We start from the raw sequence: 27,722 nt of genomic DNA on the forward strand, positions 1-27,722 counted from the left end.
CCTATACAGCTACACCTGTACGCCACCCAGGCTCCTCTGCTGCTGCACATATTCAGGTACAATACAAGCCTGTACAGCTACACCTGTACAGCTACACCTTTACAGCTACACCTGTACGCCACCCAGGCTCCTCTGCTGATGCACATATTCAGGTACAATACAAGCCTGTACAGCTACACTTGTACAGCTACACCTGTACGCCACCCAGGCTCCTCTGCTGCTGCACATATTCAGGTACAATACAAGCCTGTACAGCTACACCTGTATGCCACCCAGGCTCCTCTGCTGCTGCACATATTCAGGTACAATACAAGCCTGTACAGCTACACCTGTACGCCACCCAGGCTCCTCTGCTGCTGCACATATTCAGGTACAATACAATCCTGTACAGCTACACCTTACTGTAACATCCATTCTATTCAGGTACAATAACCATCCATGCCCCTTTAACTTCACTGTGTCTGCTGCGCTAAATACTAAATACAGGTGGCAAAAATACCATGCTGCATCCTATATCCAGTAATATCTACCTCTATCATTGGCATGTGTACTGTGTTTGTCAAGCTCAAAGCTTCTTTAAATTGTACGGAGCTATCTCTCCTTCCACTATACATGCATGCTTTGACACACTCCCGACTGCCCAATCTGCCTTCCCTGTCACCCAGCCACACCTCACAGCGCCCTCTGCTGTTGTGTTTCCACAGGTACACCTTCTCTACTGATGGACTCTACTGTCCAGCGCACTGCACTGCACCTGAGATTTCTATCAGCCCACAGTGTTAGGACTGCAGCCACCCTCTCTGGTGGCCTGTGTGTGCGTGCATGTGGGATTGAGAAGGAGCGTTTCACTCCTTTCATCCCAGGCACGTCTGTGTCGCTCGCTCTTTATCGGTCTTTTTCTCTGTCTCTAGCTCTGTGGCTCTGTCTTTTCATACTCCCATCTCCTTTCTTATTCCATATGTTGCCGCCTTGCATGCTTTCTCTCTCTCTCTCTCTTATTATATATATATATATATATATATATATATATATATATATATATATACACTGCTCAAAAAAATAAAGGGAACACTAAAATAACACATCCTAGATCTGAATGAATGAAATATTCTTATGAAATACTTTTTTCTTTACATAGTTGAATGTGCTGAACACAAAATCACACAAAAATGATCAATGGAAATCAAATTTATCAACCCATGGAGGTCTGGATTTATGAGTCACACTCAAAATTAAAGTGGAAAACCACACTACAGGCTGATCCAACTTTGTAATGTCCTTAAAACAAGTCAAAATGAGGCTCACAGTAGTGTGTGTGGCCTCCACGTGCCTGTATGACCTCCCTACAACGCCTGGGAATGCTCCTGATGAGGTGGCGGATGGTCTCCCGAGGGCTCTCCTCCCAGACCTGGACTAAAGCATCCGCCAACTCCTGGACAGTCTGTGGTGCAACGTGGCGTTGGTGGATGGAGCAAGACATGATGTCCCAGATGTGCTCAATTGGATTCAGGTCTGGGGAACGGGCGGGCCAGTCCATAGCATCAATGCCTTCCTCTTGCAGGAACTGCTGACACACTCCAGCCACATGAGGTCTAGCATTGTCTTGCATTGTCTTGCATTAGGAGGAACCCAGGGCCAACCACACCAGCATGTGGTCTCACAAGGGGTCTGAGGATCTCATCTCGGTACCTAATGGCAGTCAGGCTACCTCTGGCGAGCACATGGAGGGCTGTACGGCCCCCCAAAGAAATGCCACCCCACACCATGACTGACCCACTGCCAAACCGGTCATGCTGGAGGATGTTGAAGGCAGCCGAACGTTCTCCACTGCGTCTCCAGACTGTCACGTCTGTCACGTGCTCAGTGTGAACCTGCTTTCATCTGTGAAGAGCACAGAGCGCCAGTGGCGGATTTGCTAATCTTGGTGTTCTCTGCCAAATTGTGTTGTTTAAGTGTTCCCTTTATTTTTTTGAGCAGTGTATATATATATATATCCCCTTCTCTCTCTCCCCCCTCTTTTCCTTCTCCTCCCCTCCATACTGATGAGTGTAGCTTGGTGCTGTCTGTCTGTGTGTTTTTCCAGTCCCTAGATGAGAAGGGCTCTCACTACCTGTTGGTGGACAGCTTGCAGCCTTCCCACATCCTCATCAGCTTCTCTGCTTTGGTACACTGGGGAGAGACAGCCGATGAGAGTAAGGGCATAACATACAAAAACACCCACATGCATGGGCGTACACACACTCACCATATGCTCCTGCGCGCACACATAGGTATGCAGCATACACACACACACTGGGACTTGCACACACCATGCGCATACCACAGACACATGTTTATATCTCACCCAAACATCATGCGCAGACAAACCATTTACAAACACGCAGATGGTGTGCACGTTTCATAATACAATGAACACCGCACCCATCTACACACACTCATACTCGCCCACTCAATTACAATCCACTCAATTACAAACTTCCAAACAACAGAAAGAGTACACTATATACATATAAACAGTGCCTTGCGAAAGTATTCGGCCCCCTTGAACTTTGCGACCTTTTGCCACATTTCAGGCTTCAAAGATAAAGATATAAAACTGTATTTTTTTGTGAAGAATCAACAAGTGGGACACAATCATGAAGTGGAACGACATTTATTGGATATTTCAAACTTTTTTAACAAATCAAAAACTGAAAGATTGGGCGTGCAAAATTATTCAGCCCCCTTAAGTTAATACTTTGTAGCGCCACCTTTTGCTGCGATTACAGCTGTAAGTCGCTTGGGGTATGTCTCTATCAGTTTTGCACATCGAGAGACTGACATTTTTTCCCATTCCTCCTTGCAAAACAGCTCGAGCTCAGTGAGGTTGGCTGGAGAGCATTTGTGAACAGCAGTTTTCAGTTCTTTCCACAGATTCTCGATTGGATTCAGGCCTGGACTTTGACTTGGCCATTCTAACACCTGGATATGTTTATTTTTGAACCATTCCATTGTAGATTTTGCTTTATGTTTTGGATCATTGTCTTGTTGGAAGACAAATCTCCGTCCCAGTCTCAGGTCTTTTGCAGACTCCATCAGGTTTTCTTCCAGAATGGTCCTGTATTTGGCTCCATCCATCTTCCCATCAATTTTAACCATCTTCCCTGTCCCTACTGAAGAAAAGCAGGCCCAAACCATGATGCTGCCACCACCATGTTTGACAGTGGGGATGGTGTGTTCAGAGTGATGAGCTGTGTTGCTTTTACGCCAAACATAACGTTTTGCATTGTTGCCAAAAAGTTCAATTTTGGTTTCATCTGACCAGAGCACCTTCTTCCACATGTTTGGTGTGTCTCCCAGGTGGCTTGTGGCAAACTTTAAACAACACTTTTTATGGATATCTTTAAGAAATGGCTTTCTTCTTGCCACTCTTCCATAAAGGTCAGATTTGTGCAATATACGACTGATTGTTGTCCTATGGACAAAGTCTCCCACCTCAGCTGTAGATCTCTGCAGTTCATCCAGAGTGATCATGGGCCTCTTGGCTGCATCTCTGATCAGTCTTCTCCTTGTATGAGCTGAAAGTTTAGAGGGACGGCCAGGTCTTGGTAGATTTGCAGTGGTCTGATACTCCTTCCATTTCAATATTATCGCTTGCACAGTGCTCCTTGGGATGTTTAAAGCTTGGGAAAAAGCTTGGGAAAGCTTGGTTTTAACGGACCTCTGAGACTATCACAGTGCAGGTGCATTTATACGGAGACTTGATTACACACAGGTGGATTGTATTTATCATCATCAGTCATTTAGGTCAACATTGGATCATTCAGAGATCCTCACTGAACTTCTGGAGAGAGTTTGCTGCACTGAAAGTAAAGGGGCTGAATAATTTTGCACGCCCAATTTTTCAGTTTTTGATTTGTTAAAAAAGTTTGAAATATCCAATAAATGTTGTTCCACTTCATGATTGTGTCCCACTTGTTGTTGATTCTTCACAAAAAAATACAGTTTTATATATCTTTATGTTTGAAGCCTGAAATGTGGCAAAAGGTCGCAAAGTTCAAGGGGGCCGAATACTTTCGCAAGGCACTGTATATATATATATATATATATATATATATATATATATATATATACACACACACACATACACACAGTGGGACAAAAAAGTATTTAGTCAGCCACCAATTGTGCAAGTTCTCCCACTTAAAAAGATGAGAGAGGCCTGTAATTTTCATCATAGGTACACTTCAACTATGACAGACAAAATGAGAGAAAAAATCCAGAAAATCACATTGTAGGATTTTTAATGAATGTATTTGCAAATTATGGTGGAAAATAAGTATTTGGTCACCTACAAACAAGCAAGATTTCTGGCTCTCACAGACCTGTAACTTCTTCTTTAAGAGGCTTCTCTGTCCTCCACTCGTTACCTGTATTAATGGCACCTGTTTGAACTTGTTATCAGTATAAAAGACACCTGTCCACAACCTCAAACAGTCACACTCCAAACTCCACTATGGCCAAGACCAAAGAGCTGTCAAAGGACACCAGAAACAAAATTGTAGACCTGCACCAGGCGGGGAAGACTGAATCTGCAATAGGTAAGCAGCTTGGTTTGAAGAAATCAACTGTGGGAGCAATTATTAGGAAATGGAAGACCTACAAGACCACTGCTAATCTCCCTCGATCTGGGGCTCCACGCAAGATCTCACCCCGTGGGGTCCAAATGATCACAAGAACGGTGAGCAGAAATCCCAGAACCACACAGGGGGACCTAGTGAATGACCTGCAGAGAGCTGGGACCAAAGTAACAAAGCCTACCATCAGTAACACACTACGCCGCCAGGGACTCAAATCCTGCAGTGCCAGACGTGTCCCCCTGCTCAAGCCAGTACATGTCCAGGCCCATCTGAAGTTTGCTAGAGAGCATTTGGAGGATCCAGAAGAAGATTGGGAGAATGTCATATGGTCAGATGAAACCCAAATATAACTTTTTGGTAAAAACTCAACTCGTCATGTTTGGAGGTCAAAGAATGCTGAGTTGCATCCAAAGAACACCATACCTACTGTGAAGCATGGGGGTGGAAACATCAAAATGAGGCTCAGTAGTGTGTGTGGCCTCCACGTGCCTGTATGACCTCCCTACAACGCCTGGGCATGCTCCTGATGAGGTGGCAGATGGATGGAGCAAGACATGATGTCCCAGATGTGCTCCATTGGATTCAGGTCTGGGGATTGGGCGGGCCAGTCCATAGCATCAATGCCTTCCTCTTGAACGTTCTCCACGGCGTCTCCAGACTCTGTCACGTCTGTCACATGTGTTCAGTGTGAACCTGCTTTCATCTGTGAAGAGCACAGGGCGCCAGTGGCGAATTTGCCAATCTTGGTGTTCTCTGGCAAATGCCAAACGTCCTGCACGGTGTTGGGCTGTAAGCACAACCCCCACCTGTGGACGTCGGGCCCTCATACCACCCACATGGAGTCTGTTTCTGACCGTTTGAGCAGACACATGCACATTTGTGGCCTGCTGGAGGTCATTTTGCAGGGCTCTGGCAGTGCTCCTCCTGCTCCTCCTTGCACAAAGGCTCAGGTAGCGGTCCTGCTGCTGGGTTGTTGCCCTCCTACGGCCTCCTCCACGTCTCCTGATGTACTGGCCTGTCTCCTGGTAGCGCTTCCATGCTCTGGACACTACGCTGACAGACACAGCAAACCTTCTTGCCACAGCTCTCATTGATGTGCCATCCTGGATGAGCTGCACTACCTGAGCCACTTGTGTGGGTTGTAGACTCCGTCTCATGCTACTAGAGTGAAAGCACCGCCAGCATTCAAAAGTGACCAAAACATCAGCCAGGAAGCATAGGAACTGAGAAGTGGTCTGTGGACACCACCTTCAGAACCACTCCTTTATTGGAGGTGTCTTGCTAATTGCCTATAATTTCCACCTGTTGTCTATTCCATTTGCACAACAGCATGTGAAATGTATTGTCAATCAGTGTTGCTTCCTAAGTGGACAGTTTGATTTCACAGAAGTGTGATTGACTTGGAGTTACATTGTGTTGTTTAAGTGTTCACTTTATTTTTTTGAGCAGTGTATATATATATATATATATATACACACACAAAAGTATGTGGACACCCTTTCAAATTAGTGGATTCAGCTTTTTCAGCTACACCCATTGCTGACAGGTGTATAAAATTGAGCACACAGCCATGCAATCTCCTTAGACAAACATTGGCAGTAAAAATGGCCTTGCTGAAGAGCTCAATTACTTTTAACGTGGCACTGTCATACGATGCCACCTTTCCAAGGTCAGTTTGTCAAATTTCAGTTTGTCCCAGTCCCAGGCAACTGAAAGTGCTGTTATTGTGTAGTGGAAATGTCTAGGAGCAACAACGGCTCAACCTCGAAGTGGTAGGCCACACAAGCTCACAGAATGGGACCGCCAAGAGCTGTAGTGCGTAGCTCTTAATAATCTTCTGTCCTCAGTTCTAACACTCACTACCGAGTTCCAAACTGTCTCTGGAAGAAACATCAGCACAAGAACTGTTCTTCGGGAGCCTAAGATCACCATGCGCAATGCCAAGCGTCGGCTGGAGTGGTGTAAAGCTCGCCGAGCAGTGGAAACGGGTTCTCTGGCGTGATGAATCACACTTCACCCTGTAGCAGTCCGACGGACTAATCTGGGTTTGGCGGATGCAATGAGAACACTACAATGCCTGCCCGAATGTATAGTGCCAACTGTAACGTTTGGTGGTGGAGGAATAATGGTCTGGGGCTGTTTTTCATGTTTTGGCCTAGGCCCCGTTGTTCCAGTGAAGGGATATCTAGACGATTTTGTGCTTCTAACTTTGTGGCTACAGTGTGGGGAATGCCCTTTCCTGTTTCAGCATGAGAATGCCCCTGTGCACAAAGCGAGGTCCATACAGAAATGGCTTTTCGAGATCAGAGAGAAAGAACTTGACTGGCCTTCACAGAGCCCTGACCTCAACCCCATCAAACACCTTTGGGATGAATTGGAACGCCGACTGCGAGACAGGCCCAACATCGGTGCCCGACCTCCCTAATGCTCTTGTGGAAGGAAGTCCCCGCAGCAATGTTCCAATGTTCCAAAGCCTTCCCAAAAGAGTGGAGGCTGTTATAGCAGCAAAGGGAGGGGGGAGTCAACTACATTTTAATGCCCATGATTTTGGAATGAGATGTTCGACGAGCAGATGTCCACATAATTTTGGTCATGTAGTGTACCATTATAACCCATCAACAGCACTTGTGTGCCTTTGTATTCGGCCATCTGTTTATATCTTCTGTCTTATTGTAGAGAAGGAGAGTCCTGTGGGCAGGTCTGGAGTTCTCATAGCAGAGCCCTACTCCTGGAAGAGTCTGCTGCGTCAGCTCCCTGTCCTCCACATCCAGACCACTTCCTGCAAGGCTGCCCTGCTGGTCCTCCCCCCTGGGTAAGACCTGGCTCAACCTGACCTGACCACCCTCACCACCAGCCATACATATACAAGCTGTTGTTGGCACCAGACATTTCATGACACTCTGAAGCAGTACCATGGTGCCCATGTTCCACAGTTGGCCATCATCAGGGTGCATAAAAGCCTCAGCACACCCTCCTGATGTTTGGATGTTGAACTTTTGCCCTTATGAGACCAGTATTTTACATGGTTTTATTGATGAAAATAACCCAACGTAACCTTTACACTATTAACTTCACTGCTGATTTCCAAAGCTACAGCTGAAACCTCACACCATCGACATATCTTTTACAGTTAGATCTGACACTCTGAGAAAAATACTTGCCCTAGTCTCTATTAATGGCTTCTGGTTGGCCTAGAAGCAGGGGGCCTAGTTTCTGGGGTCAGGTGGAGGGACGCGGAGCTACAATTACCACTGTGCCGTGGTGTAAACGTAACACTTAGCGCACCACTCGTCCCTGAGTGATTGAAGTGGGGGGGGGGGGGGGCTGTTTCCGCCAAATGATAATGAACTCAATCTCAACCTCTCACTCTGCTTTGCGCTCTCTTTTCAATCCTTTTCTATCTCTCAATCTGTCCCTCGATCTCTGTTTCACACAGGCAATCATTTTACAGTATCTCTCCCTCTTTTATATTTCTCTCGCTTCATTTTCTGTCAACCACTTCCCTCTCCTCCCTCTATCCATTATTCTATTCTCTTAAACCCAACACCAATCAGGTCTATTGTCATTGATCATGTTTGGCTGTGATGGCTGTATTATGCCAAGCTTATGGGATGGAGGAGTCCGTCAGGCTGGCAGTGTTCTAGCAGGGCTATGAGCTGCTGTGGGCTCACGGTGCATTAGCACGACTGCTCTATGAGTGGACCACACTTGACCCAGGCAGCCAGGAAGACATTACTGCCGGACAGAGACATGGCTTTTGTAATTGGGTCTGAGGGGAAGGGATTATTAACCTACTGTATATGGAAATGAGTCTGTAGAGCTGACTAGGCCTTGGTGCAGTAGCTCTAAGCGGACTGGCACTATCATTGGGTTTTTATCAATCCAGTTTCATGGTTTGTTATTTGGTGAGGGGTTGGTTTCACATAATGTTAGGGCTAATCTGATCCCTCTCTCTTTCCTCTCACTTACCCCCTCTCTATCCGTCCATTCTCTACTCTCGCCCTCACCCCCTCTCCTCCCCTGCCCTAGGCGTCATGTCCTGTGCATCCACACGAGGGCGCCTCTGGGCTACCACATCCACCTGTACAGCATGGCACCCTTCGTTTTCGGAGACGAGGAGACCATCATGCCTCACCTTGACAAGGTAAGTTAGAGGACACCACCATCACCATGGAAACGCCAGCAGACAGCCATTCCGTAATAGCCGCTTGGTTTCTCCTCACCTTCTGTTTATATGCCCATTCAGGCATGGGGATACCTCCTCATCCTCCTCTTCTTACCTCTCCTCTCACTCTCGGATGCGCGTCTGATGTTAAGGATAATATCCCCTCTGCACTCAGGCCACAGTGGGTCAGAGATCTCTGTCTGTCTCTGTCTATCTGTGTCTGTCTCTATCACGGAAAGCTGATGCTGGTCACAATACACCAACAGCTGGAGGAGGAGGTGAGGAGAAGAGGGGAGGAGAGGCAGGCAGTGTACTGTGGCTGCTCAGGCTATAGGGACTTTCTCATATAAAGCCAAGACTGTGAACATGTTGGCTTATTCATGCCATATGCAGACTCAAGCAGCTGGAAAATGACTAGTCAGGCAGTATTTGCACAAGAAGTGTGTTTGATAACCCTTTTCTCCATGGTGAATAAGCAGACGGAATGGACAGAACCAAGGAGCATTTTCTCTGACAGTTCACTTTCACCTCACGTGTCCTTACCCCCACCCTCTCTTCTCCTCTCCTCCCCACCTCCAGGAGAGTGTGCGTTTTTGTGAGCAGGCCCTGTCTATTCTGAGGCCACTGGGCAGAGTGGTCAGCTCCTTCTCAGATGAGCTGGAGCTCCCAGCAGCCACCAGGGCTCTCGGGGACGCCCACTGTCCCGCTCAGCTCAGCACTGTCGGAGGGCTCCGAGACCACCAGAGGGTAGGACACACACACACACACACACACACACACACACACACACACACACACACTGACACTGACACTGGACACACACTGACACACTCGACACTAACACTAGACACACTCGACACTAACACTGGACACACACTGGCACGAACACTGGACCACACACACACACACACACTGACACTAACGCTGGACACACACACACACACACACTGTATACAAGCACACACACACACACACACTCAGGGCCGGACTACCACATTTGGGGCCCCGGGCACCTGCCTCCAAAGGAGGTTTTTAGGTAAATAGCTAAGTTCCTGCAGTTTTTACAGATTTTGCCATGGGGCAGAGAAGAATGTGCAGTTTTATAATGCTTTTCTACACATTTTGTCATGAGAGAGACATTTTCTATTTTAAAGTTAATGTTAAAGCTATTCAACACATTTTGCCATTGCTTTCCTGGCAACACCACGGTTGTAGGCCTGATAACCAAAAACAACAAGTCAGCCTATAGGGGGGAGGTAAGTGAACTTGCATTGTGCCAGGACAACAACCTCTTCCTCAACGTCAGCAAAACAAAGTAGTTGATTGTTGACTTCAGGAAGCAGAGGAGTTAACGTGCCCCGATCCACATCAACGGGACTGCAGTAGAGCGAGTCAGCAGTTTAAAGGTTCCTCCGCGTCCAACAAAAATAACACCACCACTCTTGACGAGGGCACAAGAGTGTCTATACTTCCTAAGACAGGTGAAACAATTCTGCATACCATCCCAGGTCATCTCCAAATACTACCGCTACACCATCGAGAGAGTCCTAACCAGATACATCACATCCTGTTATGGGAATTTCTCCGTCCACAACCGCAAAGCCCTCCAGCGGGTGGTGAAGATGGCCCAGTACATTACTGGGACTGTGCTCCCACCCATCCAGGTCATCTACTTGAAACGGTGCCTGGAGCATCATCAAGGACCCCACATAACCCAGGCATGAGCTGTTCACTCTGTTACGGTCGGGCAGACGATATCGGAGCATGATGTCTGACACCAACAGGCTCAGAAATGGTTTCTATCTACAAGCCATCAGACTGCTGAACACTTGAACTGGACTGACCACCTGCTCTGATTTTCCGCACCTTACCCACACAGACACACAATATATTGAGCCATTGACTTTGTTCGTATTATTATCTGAGAAGAAACCTACGAGTAAGTATTTCATTGGAAGGTGTATACCATCTGTATCCCGAAAATACAACCAATATAACTTTTTATTTTTGTAAAATGTTAGTCCACCTATTTAACCAGGTAGGCCAGTTGAGAAAAAGTAATCATTACAGTGTGTGCAAATGGCGTAAGGAGGTAAGGCAATAAATAGGCCATAGTAATGAAGTAATTACAATTTAGCAAATTAACACTGGAGTGATAGATGTGCAGATGATGATGTGCAAATAGAAATACTTGTGTGGATTCGAAATGGTCAGTGATCTGTTTGTTACCTTGGCTTTCAAAGTTAGGTCAGGATGGATATAGGTCTGTAATAGTTTGGGTCTCGAGTGTCACCCCCTTTGAAGATGGGGATGACGGCGGCAGTTTTCCAATATTTAGGAATCTCGGACGATATGAAAGAGAACTTGAAACTTCATATGCTCTCTGGGGTCGGGGGCCCTGGGGGAATGTGCCCTGAGTGTGCCCTAAGCCGGCCCTACACACAACCACGCACACACACATGCACACTCTCTCTCTCTCTCTCTCTCTCTCTCTCTCTCTCTTGGTGCACGCACTGACCTCCCCACTCCTGTCTGTGCAGGTGTTTAATGAAGCAGTGTATCACATGATCTGCGTTGCTCTGGACAGGAAGCTGTCAGCAGAGGAGCTGTTTGCTGTCCAGGCCCTTACCAACGACCCCTCGCTCTCCACCAGCGAGACAAGGGGACCGTCCCCCACAGGTTCAGGTGTGTGTGTGGAGTGTTTTTTTTTCTCTGCAAGAATGTAAGTGTATGTGTAACTATTGTGTGTATCATTGTGTGTTGTACAGATTGTGAGGCACCAGAGGGTTGGGGCAGCAGGAAGCCCACCGAGCAGGAAATCCAGGCAGTCAGGATCCTCCAGGCCGGCTTCAAGGGACATCTAGTCCGCGAGATCCTCAATTCTACTAAACCAGGTAATAATGGGTTAATGCTGTCCTCATCCTCAACGCTAGTAAACCAGGTGATAATGGGTTAATGCTGTCCTCATCCTCAATGCTACTAAACCAGATAATAATGAGTTAATGCTGTCCTCATCCTCAATGCTACTAACCCAGGTAATAACGGGTTAATGCTGTCCTCATCCTCAATGCTACTAACCCAGGTAATAACGGGTTAATGCTGTCCTCATCCTCAATGCTACTAAACCAGGTAATAATGGGTTAATGCTGTCCTCATCCTCAATGCTACTAACCCAGGTAATAACGGGTTAATGCTGTCCTCATCCTCAATGCTACTAAACCAGGTAATAATGGGTTAATGCTGTCCTCATCCTCAATGCTACTAACCCAGGTAATAACGGGTTAATGCTGTCCTCATCCTCAATGCTACTAACCCAGGTAATAACGGGTTAATGCTGTCCTCATCCTCAATGCTACTAAACCAGGTAATAATGGGTTAATGCTGTCCTCATCCTCAATGCTACTGAACCTAGTATTAATGGGTTAATGCTATCCTCATCCTCAATGCTAGTAATCCAGGTAATTATGGGTTAATGCTGTCCTCATCCTCAATGCTACTGAACCTAGTATTAATGGGTTAATGCTATCCTCATCCTCGTAAACCAGGTAATAATGGGTTAATGCTGTCCTCATCCTCAATGCTACTGAACCTAGTATTAATGGGTTAATGCTATCCTCATCCTCAATGCTAGTAATCCAGGTAATTATGGGTTAATGCTGTCCTCATCGTCAATGCTACTAAACCAGGTCATAATGGGTTAATGCTATCCTCATCCTCAATGCTACTAAACCAGGTAATAATGGGTTAATGCTGTCCTTATCGTCAATGCTAGTAATCCAGGTAATTATGGCTTAATGCTATCCTCATCCTCAATGCTAGTAAACCAGGTAATAATGGGTTAATGCTATCCTCATCCTCAATGCTACTAAACCAGGTAATAATGGGTTAATGCTGTCCTCATCCTCAATGCTACTAAACCAGGTAATAATGGGTTAATGCTGTCCTCATCCTCAATGCTAGTAAACCAAGTAATAATGAGTTAGTGCTGTCCTCATCATCAATGCTACTAAACCAGGTAATAATGGGTTAATGCTATCCTCATCCTCAATGCTAATAAACCAGGTAATAATGGGTTAATGCTGTCATTATCCTCAATGCTACTAAACCAGGTAATAATGGGTTAATTCTGTCCTCATCCTCAATGCTACTAAACCAGGTAATAATGGGTTAATGCTGTCCTCATCCTCAATGCTACTGAACCAGGTAATAATGGGTTAATGCTATCCTCATCTTCAATGCTAGTAAACCAAGTAATAATGGGTTAATGCTGTCCTCAGCCTCAATGCTACTAAACCAGGTAATAATGGGTTAATGCTGTCCTTATCCTCAATGCTACTAAACCAGGTAATAATGGGTTAATGCTGTCCTCATCCTCAATGCTACTAAACCAGATAATAATGGGTTAATGCTGTCCTCATCCTCAATGCTACTAAACCAGGTAATAATGGGTTAATGCTGTCCTCATCTTGAACGTTACTAAACCAGATAATAATGGGTTAATGCTGTCCTCATCCTCAATGCTACTAAACCAGGTAATAATGGGTTAATGCTGTCCTCATCCTCAATGCTACTAAACCAGGTAATAATGGGTTAATGCTGTCCTCATCCTCAATGCTACTAAACCAGGTAATAATGGGTTAATGCTGTCCTCATCCTCAATGCTACTAAACCAGGTAATAATGGGCTAATGCTGTCCTCATCCTCAATGCTACTAAACCAGGTAATAATGGGTTAAATCTGTCCTCATCAAAATCAAATCTATTTATATAGCCCTTCTTACATCAGCTGATGTCACAAAGTGCTGTACAGAAACCCAGCCTAAAACCCCAAACAGCAAGCAATGCAGGTGTAGAAGCACGGTGGCTTGGAAAAACTCCCTAGAAAAGGCCAAAACCTAGGAAGAAACCTAGAGAGGAACCAGGCTATGAGGGGTGGCCAGTCCTCTTCTGGCTGTGCCGGGTGGAGATTATAACAGAACATGGCCAAGAAGTTCAAATGTTCATAAATGACCAGCATGGTCAAATAATAATAATCACAGTAGTTGTCTAGGGTGCAGCAAGTCAGCACCTCAGGTGTAAATGTCAGTTGGCTTTTCATAGCCTCATCCTCAATGCTAGTAAACCAGGTAATAATGGGTTAATACTAACCTCATCCTCAGCGCTACTGCACCAGGTAATAATGGGTTAATACTGTCCTCACCCTCAATGTTGCTAAACCAGGTAATAATGGGTTAATACTGTCCTCACCCTCAATGTTGCTAAACCAGGTAATAATGGGTTAATACGGCCTTACACTCACAATCAAACTTCTCAATGTTATTCAATTAAATTTTCCAATGACCTCAGGGACAATTTTACAAGGTACAATCAGAGCACAATTAGATACATTCTTTGCTATAGATAGATCTGCTCATTGAGTTGAAGAGAGGAAGAATGGATTCTCATTTAGAAAGAGAGGGATGTTATCCAGACCTTTTAATTGGTTTGTAACAGTTTGACTGTTGCTTGTCTAATGACTGAAAGATTAATTAAAGGCATGTGATTGTTGGTAAGAGCGATGTTGATCTGGCAGTTTGTGTATCTTTGACAGATAAACATCTCTACCCTCATTACTCTCTCCCTCTCTTTCCCCCTCTCTCTTTTTCTGTTTCGCCTTCGCCGTATCTGAGTTGTAAAGGTCTCTCTGGCTGTTGCAGCTCACTCCCTCTGCTTCTGGCCGATCACCCCTCCCTCCTCTCCTGGCAGCCCTGCCCACTCCATCACTCCATCACTGCCACAGGGCTCAGGCTGGCATTGCCTTTCTCCCTCTCTCCCTTCTTCCCTTATTTTATTTTTCTCTGTTTCTCCGTATCTGTCAAAAAAACAAAAACATTATTTGTCACATGCACCGAATATAACAGGAGTAGACTTTACTGTGAAGTGCTTTCTTACGAGCCCTTTCTCAACAATGTAGAGTTAGAAATTAAGAAAATTTGCCAATAAAAATAGTAACACTAAATACCAATAACGAGTCTATATACAAGGAGTACCGGTGCAGAGTCAGTGTGCTGGGGAGTACGAGGTAGCTGAGGTAATATGTACATGTAGGTAGGGGTAAAACTGACATAGCAATCAGTATAGATAATAAACAGACTAGCAGCAGCTTCTGTGGAGAGTGTGAAAGTGTGTGTGTATGACGTCAATATGTGTGTGTGTTTTGTGTGTGTGAGCATATATGTAGTGTGTGTGTGTTGGAGTGTCAGTGTAAGTATGTGTGAGTGTGTGTGAGTCAAATAAATGTGCATAGAGTCAGTGTAAGAGAGTCAGTGGAAAAAAGGGTAAAGTTAATAGTCTGGGTAGCCATTTGATTAACTGTTCAGTAATCATATGGCTTGGGGGTATGAAGTTGTTCAGGTGCCTTTTGGCCCCAGGTTGGCGCTCCGGTACTGCTTGCCGTGCCATAGCAGAGTGAACAGTCTATAGCTTCGGTGGCTAGGGTCTTTGACAATTTACAGGCCCTTCCTCTAACACTGCCTGGTATAGAGGACCTGGATGGCAGCCCCAGTGATGTACTGTGCCATCTCCACCGCCCTCTGTAGCGCCTTGTGATCAAGGGCGGTGCAGTTGCCATACCAAACAGTGATGCAGCCAGTCAAGATGCTCTCAATGGTGCAGCTGTATAACTTTTTCAGTGACATTCCAAATCTTGTCAGCCTCCTTCACAACTGTGCTGGTGTGAGATAAACATATTAAGTCAAGGAACTTGAAGCTGTTAACCCGCTCCACTATATCCTTGTCAATGTGGATGGGGTATCCTCGCTCCTCTGTTTCCTGTAGTCCACGATCAGCTCCTTTGTCTTGCTGACTTTGAGGCAGAGGTTGTTTTCCTGGCACTGCACTGCCAGGTCTCTGACCTCATCCCTGTAGGCTGTCTCATCGTCGTCGGTGATCAGGCCTACCACCACTGTGTAGTCAGCAAACTAGATGAATGTGTTAAAGTGATGCATAGCCATACAGTCTTGGGTGAACAGGGAGTACAGGAGGGGACTAAAGACACACCCCTGAGGGGCCGCAGTGTTGAGGGTCAGCGTGGCAGATATGTTGTTACCTACCCTTACCACCTGGAGGCGGCCGTCAGAAAGTCCAGGATCCAGTTGCAGAAGGTGTTCAGTCCCAGGGTCCCGAGCTTGGTGATGAGCTTTGAGGCTGAGCTGTAGTCAATGCACAGCATTCTCACATAGGTATTTCTCCAGGTGGGAGAGAGCAGTGTGGAGTGCTATAGAAATTGTGTCATCTGTGGATCTGTTGGGGCGGTATGAGAATTCAAATCAAAGTTTATTTGTCACGTGCGCCAAATGCTTACTTACAGGCTCTAACCAATAGTGCACAAAAGGTATTAGGTGAACAATAGGTAAGTAAATAAATTAAAACAACAGTAAAAAGACAGTGAAAAATAACAGTAGCAACATTTGAGTGGTGTCTGGGATGATGGTGTTGATGTTACAGATGTGAGTGCTACGGGACGATAGTAGTTTAGGCTGGTTACCTTCTAGTTCTTAGGAACAGACACATTGGTGGTCTGCTTGAAACATGTTGGAATTACAGACTGGGACAATGAGATGTTGGAAATTATGTGAAGATACTTGACAGCTGGCCTGAGCATACTCTGAGAATTCCGTCTGGCCCAGTGGCCTTGCGAGTGTTAACTTCTTTGGGAACGGGAGGCAGTATTGAGTAGCTTGCATGAATAAGGTGCCCAGAGTAAACTGCCTGTTACTCAGGCCCAGAAGCTAGGATATGCATAAATTAGTAGATTTGGATAGAACACTCTGAAGTTTCTAAAACTGTTAAAATAATGTCTGTGAGTATAACAGAACTCATATGGCAGGCAAAAATGTGGGAAACGTGGGAAATCAGAGGTTTGTATTTTTTAAAAGTGATTGCCTATCCAATATCCTGTCTCTGTGGGGTCAGATTGCACTTCCCAATGCTTCCAGTAGATGTCAACAGTCTTTAGAAATTGTTTCAGGCTTCTATTGTGAAAGGGGAGAGAATAAGAGCTGTTTCAACAAGTGGTCAGGCTGAAATCCTTTAGTCTTAGCGTGGCCGCTCATTCCCTTTCTAACGGAATTGTTGGAATATTATTGAAGATTTATGATAAAAACATCCTATAGATTGATTATATACATTGTTTGACATGTTTCTACAAACTTTAATGGAACTTTTTTGACTTTTCGTCTGGACTTTGTGCCTGCGCTTTGTGCATTTGGATTACTGGACTAAACATGCAAACAAAAATGAGGTAGTTGGACATAAAGATGAACTTTATCGAACAAAACGAACATTTATTGTCTAACATGGAGACCTGGGAGTGCCATCAGATGAAGATAAGTGATTGATTTTAATGCTATTTCTGACTTTTGTGACACCTCTCCTTGGTTGGGAAATGGCTGTATGGTTTTCTGTGGCTAGGCGCTGACCTAACATAATCGCATGGTGTGCTTTCGCCGTAAAGCCTTTTCGAAATCAGACACTGTGGCTGGATTAACAAGAAGTGTAACTTTAAAATGGTGTATAATACTTGTATGTTTGAGGAATTTTAATTATGAGATTTCTGTTGTGTGAATTTGGCGCCCTGCAATTTCACTGGCTGTTGGCCAGAGAGGTTTTAACCTGTTTAAAAGTCTTACTCACATCGGCCATTGGAGATCAAGATCACACAGTTGTCCGGGACAGCAGGGGCTCTCATGTCTGGCTCAGTGTTTGCCTCGGTCTGGGAGATTTTCGTCACTGGACAACTCACGGCTGGGTCTTCCTTTGTTATTTGTAATAGTCTGCAAACCCTACCGCATCGGAACCAGTGTAGTAAGATTCAATATTAGTCCTATATTGACATTTTCCATGTTTGATGGTTCGTCGGGGTCGTAAGCAGGCTTTCTTATAATCATCCATGTCCGTGTCCCGTTCATTGAAAGCGGTAATCTATTGCTTTTTGTTAGGGTACATATGTACAGTATGGTCACTGTGGGGATGACTTCATCAAGTGCATTGATGAAACCCATGACTGATGTGGTAAACTCCTCAATGTTATCTGATGAATCCCTGAACATACTCTGCTCTATGCTAGCGAAACAGCCTTGTAGCTTAGCGTCCGCTTCATCACACCACTTCCGTACTGAGTACGTCCTGTTTGAGTTTTTGCTTGTAAACAGGAAGCAGGAGGATGGAGTCATGATCTGATTTGCTGAAGGGAGGGCGAGGGAAGGCCTTAATTAAAAGTGGTTCAGAGCCTCTTGGTAAAAGTGGGATAAACAGAATTTCAGGACTTTAAAGTCCTAGAAACAGGCAATAGAAACACTTCCTCTGGGTGAGCGTTTTCTTGTTTGTTTATGGCCTTGTACAGCTCGTTGAGTGCCAGCTTGGTTCCATTCTCGTTTTGTGGTAGGATGTAGATAGCAGTAATCATTACAGATAAAAACGTCTGCAATTTCCCATAAGATTTTCTAGTTCAGGAGCAAAAGCTTGAGAATTCCTTCACACTTGAAGCAGCGCACCAGTTGTTGTTTACAAAGAGGCACACCTCCCCCTTTTGGTTTGACCTGAGTCCCCTTTCCGGTTGTGACAAAGCATGGAGAAACCCTTGAGTATTATGTCCATATCATATCGCCCGTCAGCCAAGTTTCAGAAAAGCATAGAATATTACAGTTTTTCACATCCCGTTGGTAGGAATCTCTCAAACAGAGCTCATCCATCTTGTTCTCAAGTGACTGGACATTGGCCAGTAAAATGGAGGGGAGTGCCGATTTGATTTTCTCTGCGTCTTAATCCAACAAATACTCCAGCACTCCTCCCTTGTCTTCGCTTGCACTGAAATTGAGGTTAAAGTTAGTAGCTGTCGATTTATAATTCCAATGTACTTGGCTGTGACAATGGTGTGAGCTTTCTGTACAAACAAATTAAGGATAAACACGGAAAAAGTCACAAAATAGCAAAGTCGGGTTGGACTTTCTCCATCGGTGTCATCTTATTCTCTCTCTCTTTCCTCTCTCTTCTCTCTCTCCTCTCTCTCTTCTCTCTCTCTCTCTCTGCTAAGAGTTAGCCCTGTGCCCTATCTTTGGGACTCTGGGCTGAAATAGAGACTTATCGATGAGTCTGCCACTCTCACTAATACACCCTGACAGGTAAGGTGGTGGGGGGGACAGGACAACACACACATTCATGCACACACACATCGACCCACCCACCTGCACCCCCTCGAACATCAAAACAGCTCTGTTGTGACATGTTTACGAGTTGATCGAGAGCAGCGAGGGGGGGAGAGAGGAGGATGGAGAGCTAGAGAGAGGGAAAGAGAAAGGGATAGAAGTAGGGAGGGTGTTTTTTAGGTGAGGGACATGAACAGACTCTATTTATTGCCAGGGCTTGAGGGTTACTCTGTCCTGTCCAGCCTGTCAGAACACAACACTAAGGCCTGGAGCAGAGACATGAGACATGAGATTCCAGTACTCGCCAAACTCCCCTCCTTGTTCCACTACACTCACAGACTTGTCATTTAGGAAGACACACACAGATTCCATCACTGGTACAACCATCACTGGTTGTTCAAGAAACTAATTTGTTTCTATCTCTGTATTTCCAAGCCTTACATTTTAAACCCACTGCATGCCTCAAAGCACTTTAGGAACACATGACAAATAATGACATCAACAACTGATGTCTCAGGTTCAGTACAGGCCACTCTGTCAGTGTTTTATCATTAACTACCTCGGATGCCCTGTCTGTCACAAACAGCCATCTCTCTACAAGACTACTTTTTCATCTCCCAAACCAGAGCCCAGCCCATAATGGCTCTTGATTTGGAGAAGATGAGAAACGCCTGTCGTTGACTTTCTCACGCACACCTGCAAGCTTGCACGGCGGCGCACACACACCTCAGTAGCATAGCCAGGGAGATACAGCATGAAGAATTACATATTTTATGAATTGATCCAGTACATGGCTCGTGTAACAGGGTTGGAGATGAGTGTCACAGTGAATTTGATGTTTGAATGTGTTTTTTTCTCTTTCGTCACAAAAAAAATGCATCTGGCACTCTTCCTCATCTTTTTACCTTCCATTAAGTCAAGTATTATAGCAATGTGTTCATGTCTTTGGCTTCAAGGTGAATGTCTTTCATCTTTTATGTATGTCTGCTGCTTCTTAACTGAGCGTGGTGTGTGTGTTATATGTATTATCTAGGCACAAAGGAGAATCTCAGTGCCTCAAAGACACTTCAGGAGATTTGGGCTAGTGTGGAATCGGATGCAGAGAAACACGCAGTGTCTTTATTGAGGTAAATTATTAATCAGCTAGCTCAACATCGCACACATTCAAAGCTGAGCACACAACACTAAAACCCAATCTCACGCAGCACACGCAAACATGACACATCTAATTTAGCCAACACACTGCATACTTGTGTTTTCTTCCCAACACTGTAAAGGGGATACTGTGAATTTCACAGTAGCTTACAGGTAGCTCGGTGGCAATATGTTTTTCATATTTCAGTACACCTTCTGTGATATAAATACGGTATCGAAGCAGGTACTGCGTAATGACATACAGTACAATACCGTAAAATGTACTGTATTATACTGTAATAAAGTATCCTGCCGTAATTGGAATGAATTAAAGGGTGAATCCATTAAATGAATTGAGGGGAGAGGTTTGTATTTCAAAATAATTACAAGCGATTGGTTCGAACAGGTTGGCTGATAGGTAAAGTGTTTACACATTACAGTATATTAGTGAATCGTTTCTGTTTTATATCACTTGCACTTCTAGAGGCCTTGACAAAGGCATCCAAACTGGCAGCAACTACAGGGCAAAACAGACACAGTCTCACTGCAGAATTTCAAATTGCTCCAAACATCACTTTTCTAAGTGTTTTTGTTGCTCCTACTGCTCTATATCATTCCATTTCTCCAATTTCTAATTTCTAGTGTTAGTGCAATGATTGCAAGTACCCATAGACTTGCAGTCATTAGCGTTACCCATAGACTTGCAGTCCTTAGCGTTACCCATAGACTTGCAGTCATTAGCATTACTCATAGACTTGCAGTCATTAGCGTTACTCATAGACTTGCAGTCATTAGCATTACTCATAGACTTGCAGTCATTAGCGTTACTCATAGACTTGCAGTCATTAGCGTTAGTCATAGACATGGTCATTGCACTAACGCTGGTTAGCAATTGCTCTAGCGCTAGTTAGCAACTTCCTTCAAACTACACGCAGAGACGTAAAAATGGTATCCACGAGTTCATCTGACTCTGGGGATGTAGGTAAAGGGCCTCATTGTCAAAATCTCAAAGTATCCCATTAAGGTTTGGGATAGGTTTAAAACATTATGTTTAGGCACTCATTCCAAATGGTTACGGTAAGCATTAAGGTTTGGGATAAGGTTAAAACTCCCACCCAAAAAAGTGTCAACACGCAACCTTCTGATCCCTTACTCATGCTTACATGATGGCAATGTTGCCCCTAGTGGCCGGGTTCGGAAGCATTTTTCGACGTCTTCGACGTCAATCTTGAACGATCTGTCTGCCAAATGGACATGGGGCACTATATCCAGATAGATAAATTGGTGCAGCATTCTCACTCACGAGTGCAACAATAAAGCCTCTTACAAGACACGCCTCAAAGTATGTTAATTAGCCAGAAACAGCAATACCATACACCCACCCACTAGTGGTCACAGTACTGTATTCTGTTGCGTGTAATTAAAGTACCATTCGAAATGCAGAAATAATTTTTTGCCAGGTGCACGGTGTACCCTCCGACACATTGGTGCGGCTGGCTTCCGGGTTGGATGCGCGCTGTGTTAAGAAGCAGTACGGCTGGTTGGGTTGTGTTTCGGAGGACGCATGCCTTTCAACCTTCGTCTCTCCCGAGCCCGTACGGGAGTTGTAGCGATGAGACAAGATAGTAGCTACTACAACAATTGGATACCACGAAAAAGGGGTAAAAAAAAAATAATAAAACATTTTTAAAAAAGAGAGATTTTGCAGATGACCTGTTTCACACATTGATCATGCCTGTTCGTTCAGTGTCATATCAGAGAGAATTCTGGCCAAATGTATCTGCCTCATATTCTGTTTAACCCCTCATTCTCTGTTTGTTTGACCCTCTCTCTGTGATCATCCCCCCCCCCCCCCCCCCCCCCCAGTCGGTTGAGCCCAGGGACAGACTCCAGATAGGGAATGAACAGTCTGAAGGCACTGGGTCACCATCTCCGCACCTTGTAACTCTTACTCACCTATAACCTCTTGGGTGCTCGTCTCACCAAACACAGACAAACCCTGTCTTTGTCAACTCTAGACTTTTTGAGTGAAGTTGACAAAGTGAGGTTACACTGTCATATAGTAACTCTCAGCCCTCTATATAAAAGTTATCCCCCCCCCGCATGTATCAAGTGTCTCAGAGTAGGACTGCTGATTTTAGGATCAGTTTCACTTTTTAGATCACACTGAATAAGATAACATGGACATCGGGGACCTGATCCTAGATCAGCAATCCTACTCTGAGACGCTTCATACATCGGGCCCCTGATCTGCCCTACCAAGCAAAAAGGCAGTAACTGCTCATTTGGTTGAAAATTAGTTAATGTCATTTTTGATACATGAAAGTAACTGCATAAAGTTACTGTGAAACCAAGGTAAATAAAAGCAATTTTTCTCAGTTCCACGCTAAGAACAGTTTCTGTTTATGCAGTATTGGAGTGGACCTAGCCCCCATATGCAGCACCTCTTTCCCTGATAGTCATGGTTGTTGTGTCTTTATTGTCCAGGTACATCTTCAGTAACGATGAGAGGACAGCTGAACTGTACCCCTGTCAGGAGGATGAGTGGACCAGAATCATGTTCACCGACTACTCTGTCCCTCTGCCTGAACTGGCCAACTCCTGGCTACTGGTCTTCAGGTAGAAGACACATACACTTACTCACAACACACGGATAAAGCACCGACTCATGTTATATATGAATGTAAAATGTTTCGCTAACACCCCCATGATCCTCCGTTGTTAGTGTTTTTTTTATGTGGTAGTAAAACGTCATTGTGAGTGCTGTGTGTTGCGTGTGTTCCAGAGAGGTGTTCTTGGTGCCTAAAGAAATGCTGCTCGTGGCTAAGGTCTACTCCCCAGTCTCCTCCTGTCTGCTCCACGTCATAGACAACAACACGGGAGAGGAGCTACCCAGAGTCTTCCAGAGAGTAGAGCCCCACGTCTACCAACACAACCAGGTCTCAACATTAAACAAACTACTGTACATTCAACCTCTCACAAACACAAACTGTATGTTATACTGTACGTGGAAACGCATATGTATGTGTATATAAAAAAAAAAAAAACGTGTTTTTGTGCTTTACAGTGTAGGAATGTGGCACTATGATAGTGCTGTATATGCAGTGTATGTATGTATGTGGGTGTGCCATGTACTTTTGTGTGTGGGTGTGCCCTGTACTTTTGTGTGTGTGAGAAACTAAACCTCGTGCCTCATACCCACCTCCCTGTAGCGTGGATACACCTTTGTGGCGGAGGCCCACACCCCTGACACACCCCTCGTGGGGGCCAAGTGGAGGATGCGTCTGATTGGCTCATGTGATCTTCCTGACCTGGCACGAGAGGCTCCACTCAACAACTTCTCTGTGAAGGAATTCAGGGATTACTACATTCCCAATGACAGGAACGTCATCTGCAGGTAGCATAACGGAATAATGACAGAGTAAAACATACGTACTTAGGTTGGAAGGTGCCTAATTTAATTGTAATCAGTTATATGATTCACCGGGAATTCATAATTGCCTGTTGTCTATGTTTTGTGCTAATCACATATTGATTGAGGGCATAGTTTTTCCTGGTCAGATCACATTGTCAGGAAAACTTCTGGCCCTACCAATAATAAACTCTGTATATTACGACAGGTATTCTGTGAAGGTGACCGCGGACCACGCCGGTACGGTCCAGTTCCAGACGTCCAAACCGGATGTTCACATCCGCCTCTCCGTTCTGGACCACGAGGAAGTGGTGGCTAGTAACACTGGGAAAGGCCACGTGGTCATCCCGGTATACCACTTCCATCCTAGCAATCGTGAGTAACATTGTTTTAAGGTCAGATGGAAGACAAAAAGTGCTTAGAGGAGTCATTGTATTTTCATATATTTCCTGTGTCACTTGCAATCATGATTGACAGGGTAGATATGTTGTAGAACATGTCAAGCTATTCATTCTGTTCACAAAGTACTGTATTTAAATTACTGTGTCTGTAACAGTCATTTACTGTACATATGCTTTTTTTTCTATAAATAATCGGGCCACTGTGTGACATTAGATAAACATTTAAATATGGTTTGAAACTAAAATATGCAGTTCCACATGGTTAGAAATACATTTTCATATATGCCATTTGGCCCATAACTCCACCTATACAACATCATAGGCGAATGATATTGGCGCCGGAGGGGATGGCTGCTGTTTTACGGGTTCCTAACCAGCTGTGCTATTTTGTTAGTTTTTTCGCGTTGTTTGGAACTTAGTTTTTAGCTTTTTAGCTTGTAAGGCCATAAGCAAACAAGAAAATTCTTATCTAGAAACGGAGCTCCTAGTGGTCGGGGACTTTAATGCAGGCAAACTTAAATCCGTTGGACCTCATTTCTACCAGCATGTCACATGTGCAACCAGAGGGAAAAAAATCTAGACCACCTTTACTCCACACACAGAGGAAGCATACAAAGCTCTCCCTCGCCCTCTATTTGACAAATCTGACCATAATTATATCCTTCTGATTCCTGCTTACAAGCAAAAAACTAAAGCAGGAAGTACCAGTGACTCGTTCAATATGGAATTGATATTTACTTAAAAATTCTAAAAAACCAAATGATACTCCAATCAAATGATGGTAAATCAGCTTTTTTAGTACTTATGTGGATTGTACTAAAATGCTTTATTGAAGGGACACATTTATATTGGAAGTTTTACAGAATATGCAAATTAACTGTACTTTTGCTAAAATACCAGGCTGTTTTGGTCATTTTTATTTCAGAAAACATTATTTCTATGTCTTATGATGTTTTGATAAGAATTAAGGTGATATTGGGCTATGATTGTTGCTTTTCCAATAGTTTCTTCTTGGGGTCAAAATGACCTCAGTTGGTGATCCATGTATGTAAAATATGTTGATAGGATGAGGGTTAAAGTATTCAAATGTGTTTAGTATTTGGTCCCATATTCCTTGCACACAAATGACTACATCAAGCTTGTGATTCTACAAACTTGTTGGAGACATTTACTGCTTGTGTTGGTATTGTTTCGGCAGGGTAGCCTAGTGGTTAGAATGTTGGACTAGTAACCGAAAGGTTGCAAGTTCAAATCCCCGAGCTGACAAGGTACAAATCTGTTGTTCTGCCCCTGAACAGGCAGTTAACCCACTGTTCCTAGGCCGTCATTGAAAATAAGAATTTGTTCTTAACTGACTTGCCTAGTTAAATAAAGGTAAAATAAAAAAATAATGTTTTGTCCAATAAGAAGTGAATTGTGAATAATGTATTGTGGAGTCACTTTTATTGTAATTAGGAATAGAAATGTTAGAACATTTCTACATGATACTACCATGATTATGGATAATCATGAATGAATCGTGAATAATGATGGGTGAGAAAGTTACAGAGGGACAAAGATCAAAATGCTTATCTCCCCCATTATTGGTAATGGTAAGATGCATCAAATGCATCTAACGAGTTTGTAGAGTCACAAGCTTGATGTAGTCATTGGGGGTGGCAAGTAGCCTAGTGGTTAGAGCGTTGGGCCAGTAACCGAAAGGCTGGTAAAAACCTGTCATTCTGCCCCTGAACAAGGATATTAACCCACTGTTCCCCAGTAGGCTGTCATTGTAAATAAGAATTTGTTCTTAACTGAGTTGCCTAGTTAAATAAAGGTTAAATAAAAAAATGCGTGCTGGGAATATAGGACCAACTACTTTCACTTTTGACTACTTTGGTACACTATAAGTGAAATTTCTCCAAATACTTTGGACATCTTATGATATCTTCAAATAGTAAATCAGATATTAATGGAAATAACCTCAAATAAAAGGTGACATTCTGCACTGTCACTGCAAATGAAACAATTGATCTTGAATCCAAAATGCTGGAGTATAGAGCCACATTTAACATTTTAGCATCACTGTCCAAATACATACGTAGGGGAAGGTAAGGTATTCTGTTTATGTGAGTGTATGATACTACCCATTTGTTGTCAGTGTAATGGTGACTGTGCATTTCCTGCTCAGATTCTGCAGTGCCAGCCTTTCTCTCTCTCGGCCACACTGCGAACATCGCAGCGGCATCACTTCATGGTGATGTCTGTCTGTTTGTCAGACATCAAAATGCCCTGGCTCTCTCGGGATATACGGTCTTTGTCCATACAGCCAGCAGGGTTCTCAGTATATCGCGCAGAATAACCCCTCCGGGAAGAAGAAAGGTGGGGGTGTATGTTTCATGATTAACCACTCATGGTGTGATTGTGTTAACATACAGAAACTCAAGTCATTTTGTTCACCTGACCTAGAATACCTCACAATCAAGTGACGACCGTATTTCCTCCCAAGAGAATTCTCTTCGGTTATAGTCAGAGCCGTGGATTTTCACTCTCAAGCCCTCAAAGAACTTCACTGGACTTCAAGCAAACTGGAAACCACATATCCTGGGGATGCATTTATTGTAGCTGGGGATTTTAACAAAGTCAATTTGAGGAAAATGCTTCCGAAGTTTTTACCAACATATTGAATATAGCACTCGCTCCGAGAAAACATTGGACCACTGTTACTCAGCTTTTCAAAATGTCTACAAAGCCCTCCTCCGCCCTCCCTTCAGTAAATCTGATCACGACTCCTTTTTGCTCCTCCCTTCCAAAAGACAGAAACTCAAACAGAAACTACCCATGCTAAGGACTATTCAACACTGGTCTGTTCTACCGTATTCCACGCGTCAAGATTGTTTTGATCACGCGGACTGGGATATGTTCTGGGTAGCCTCTAAGAATAACATCGACAAATACATGGATACGGGGACTGAGTTTATCAGGAAGCTTATAGGAGATGGTGTACCCACTGTGACTATTAAAACCTACCCTAACCAGAAACCGTGGATAAATGGCAGCATTCGCACAAAACTGAACGTGCAAACCATGGCAAGGTGACTGGGAATATGGCTGAATACAAACAGTGTAGTTATTCCCTCCGTAAGGCAATCACAACAGGCAAAACGTCAGTATATAGACAACGTGAAGTCGTAATTCAAAGACTCAGACATGAGACGTACAGTACCAGTCAAAAGTTTCGACACATCTACTCATTCAAGTGTTTTTTTTTTTTTTACTATTTTCTACATTGTAGAATAATGGTGAATACATCAAAACTATAAAATAACGCATCATGTAGTAACCGAAAAAGTGTGTTTTAGATTCTTATTTTAGATTCTTCAAAGTAGCCACCCTTTGCCTCCGAGAGCTTTTCACACTCTTGGTATTCTCTCAACCAGCTTCACCTGGAATGCTTTTCCAACGGTCTTGAAGGAGTTCCCATATATGCTGAGCACTTGTTGGTTGCTTTTCCTTCATTCTGCGGTCCAACTCATCCCTCATCTCATTTGGGTTGAGTTTGAGTGATTGTGGAGGCCAGGTCATCTGATGCAGCACTCCATCACTCTCCATCTTGGTCAAATATCCCTTACACAGCCTGGAGGTGTGTTTGGTCATTGTCCTGTTGAAAAACAAATGATAGTCCCACTAAGCGCAAACCAGATGGGATGGCGTATCGCTGCAGAATTCTGTGGTAGCCATGCTGGTTAAGTATGCCTTGAATTCTAAGTAAATCACTGACAGTGTCACCAGGAAAGTACCCACACACCATCACACCTCTTCCTACATT

At 44.2% G+C, this 27,722-nt stretch overlaps 1 protein-coding gene across 1 annotated transcript in view; it reads left to right on the plus strand.

Annotated features, from left to right (window-relative positions):
- adgb (androglobin) overlaps positions 1 to 27,722 on the plus strand; it is a 110,800-nt gene that overhangs the window by 56,714 nt on the left and 26,364 nt on the right. Inside the window, exons 18-28 of the mRNA XM_029631913.2 lie at positions 2,084 to 2,192; positions 7,296 to 7,431; positions 8,649 to 8,763; positions 9,364 to 9,531; positions 11,325 to 11,469; positions 11,553 to 11,678; positions 20,001 to 20,094; positions 22,589 to 22,720; positions 22,887 to 23,040; positions 23,314 to 23,498; positions 23,722 to 23,888. Coding sequence (XP_029487773.1) covers positions 2,084 to 2,192; positions 7,296 to 7,431; positions 8,649 to 8,763; positions 9,364 to 9,531; positions 11,325 to 11,469; positions 11,553 to 11,678; positions 20,001 to 20,094; positions 22,589 to 22,720; positions 22,887 to 23,040; positions 23,314 to 23,498; positions 23,722 to 23,888 — 1,531 coding nt within the window. The remainder of the gene's footprint in view (positions 1 to 2,083; positions 2,193 to 7,295; positions 7,432 to 8,648; positions 8,764 to 9,363; positions 9,532 to 11,324; positions 11,470 to 11,552; positions 11,679 to 20,000; positions 20,095 to 22,588; positions 22,721 to 22,886; positions 23,041 to 23,313; positions 23,499 to 23,721; positions 23,889 to 27,722) is intronic.

Source organism: Oncorhynchus nerka, linkage group LG24, assembly GCF_034236695.1.
Source record: "Oncorhynchus nerka isolate Pitt River linkage group LG24, Oner_Uvic_2.0, whole genome shotgun sequence".
Classification (NCBI taxonomy): domain Eukaryota; kingdom Metazoa; phylum Chordata; class Actinopteri; order Salmoniformes; family Salmonidae; genus Oncorhynchus; species Oncorhynchus nerka.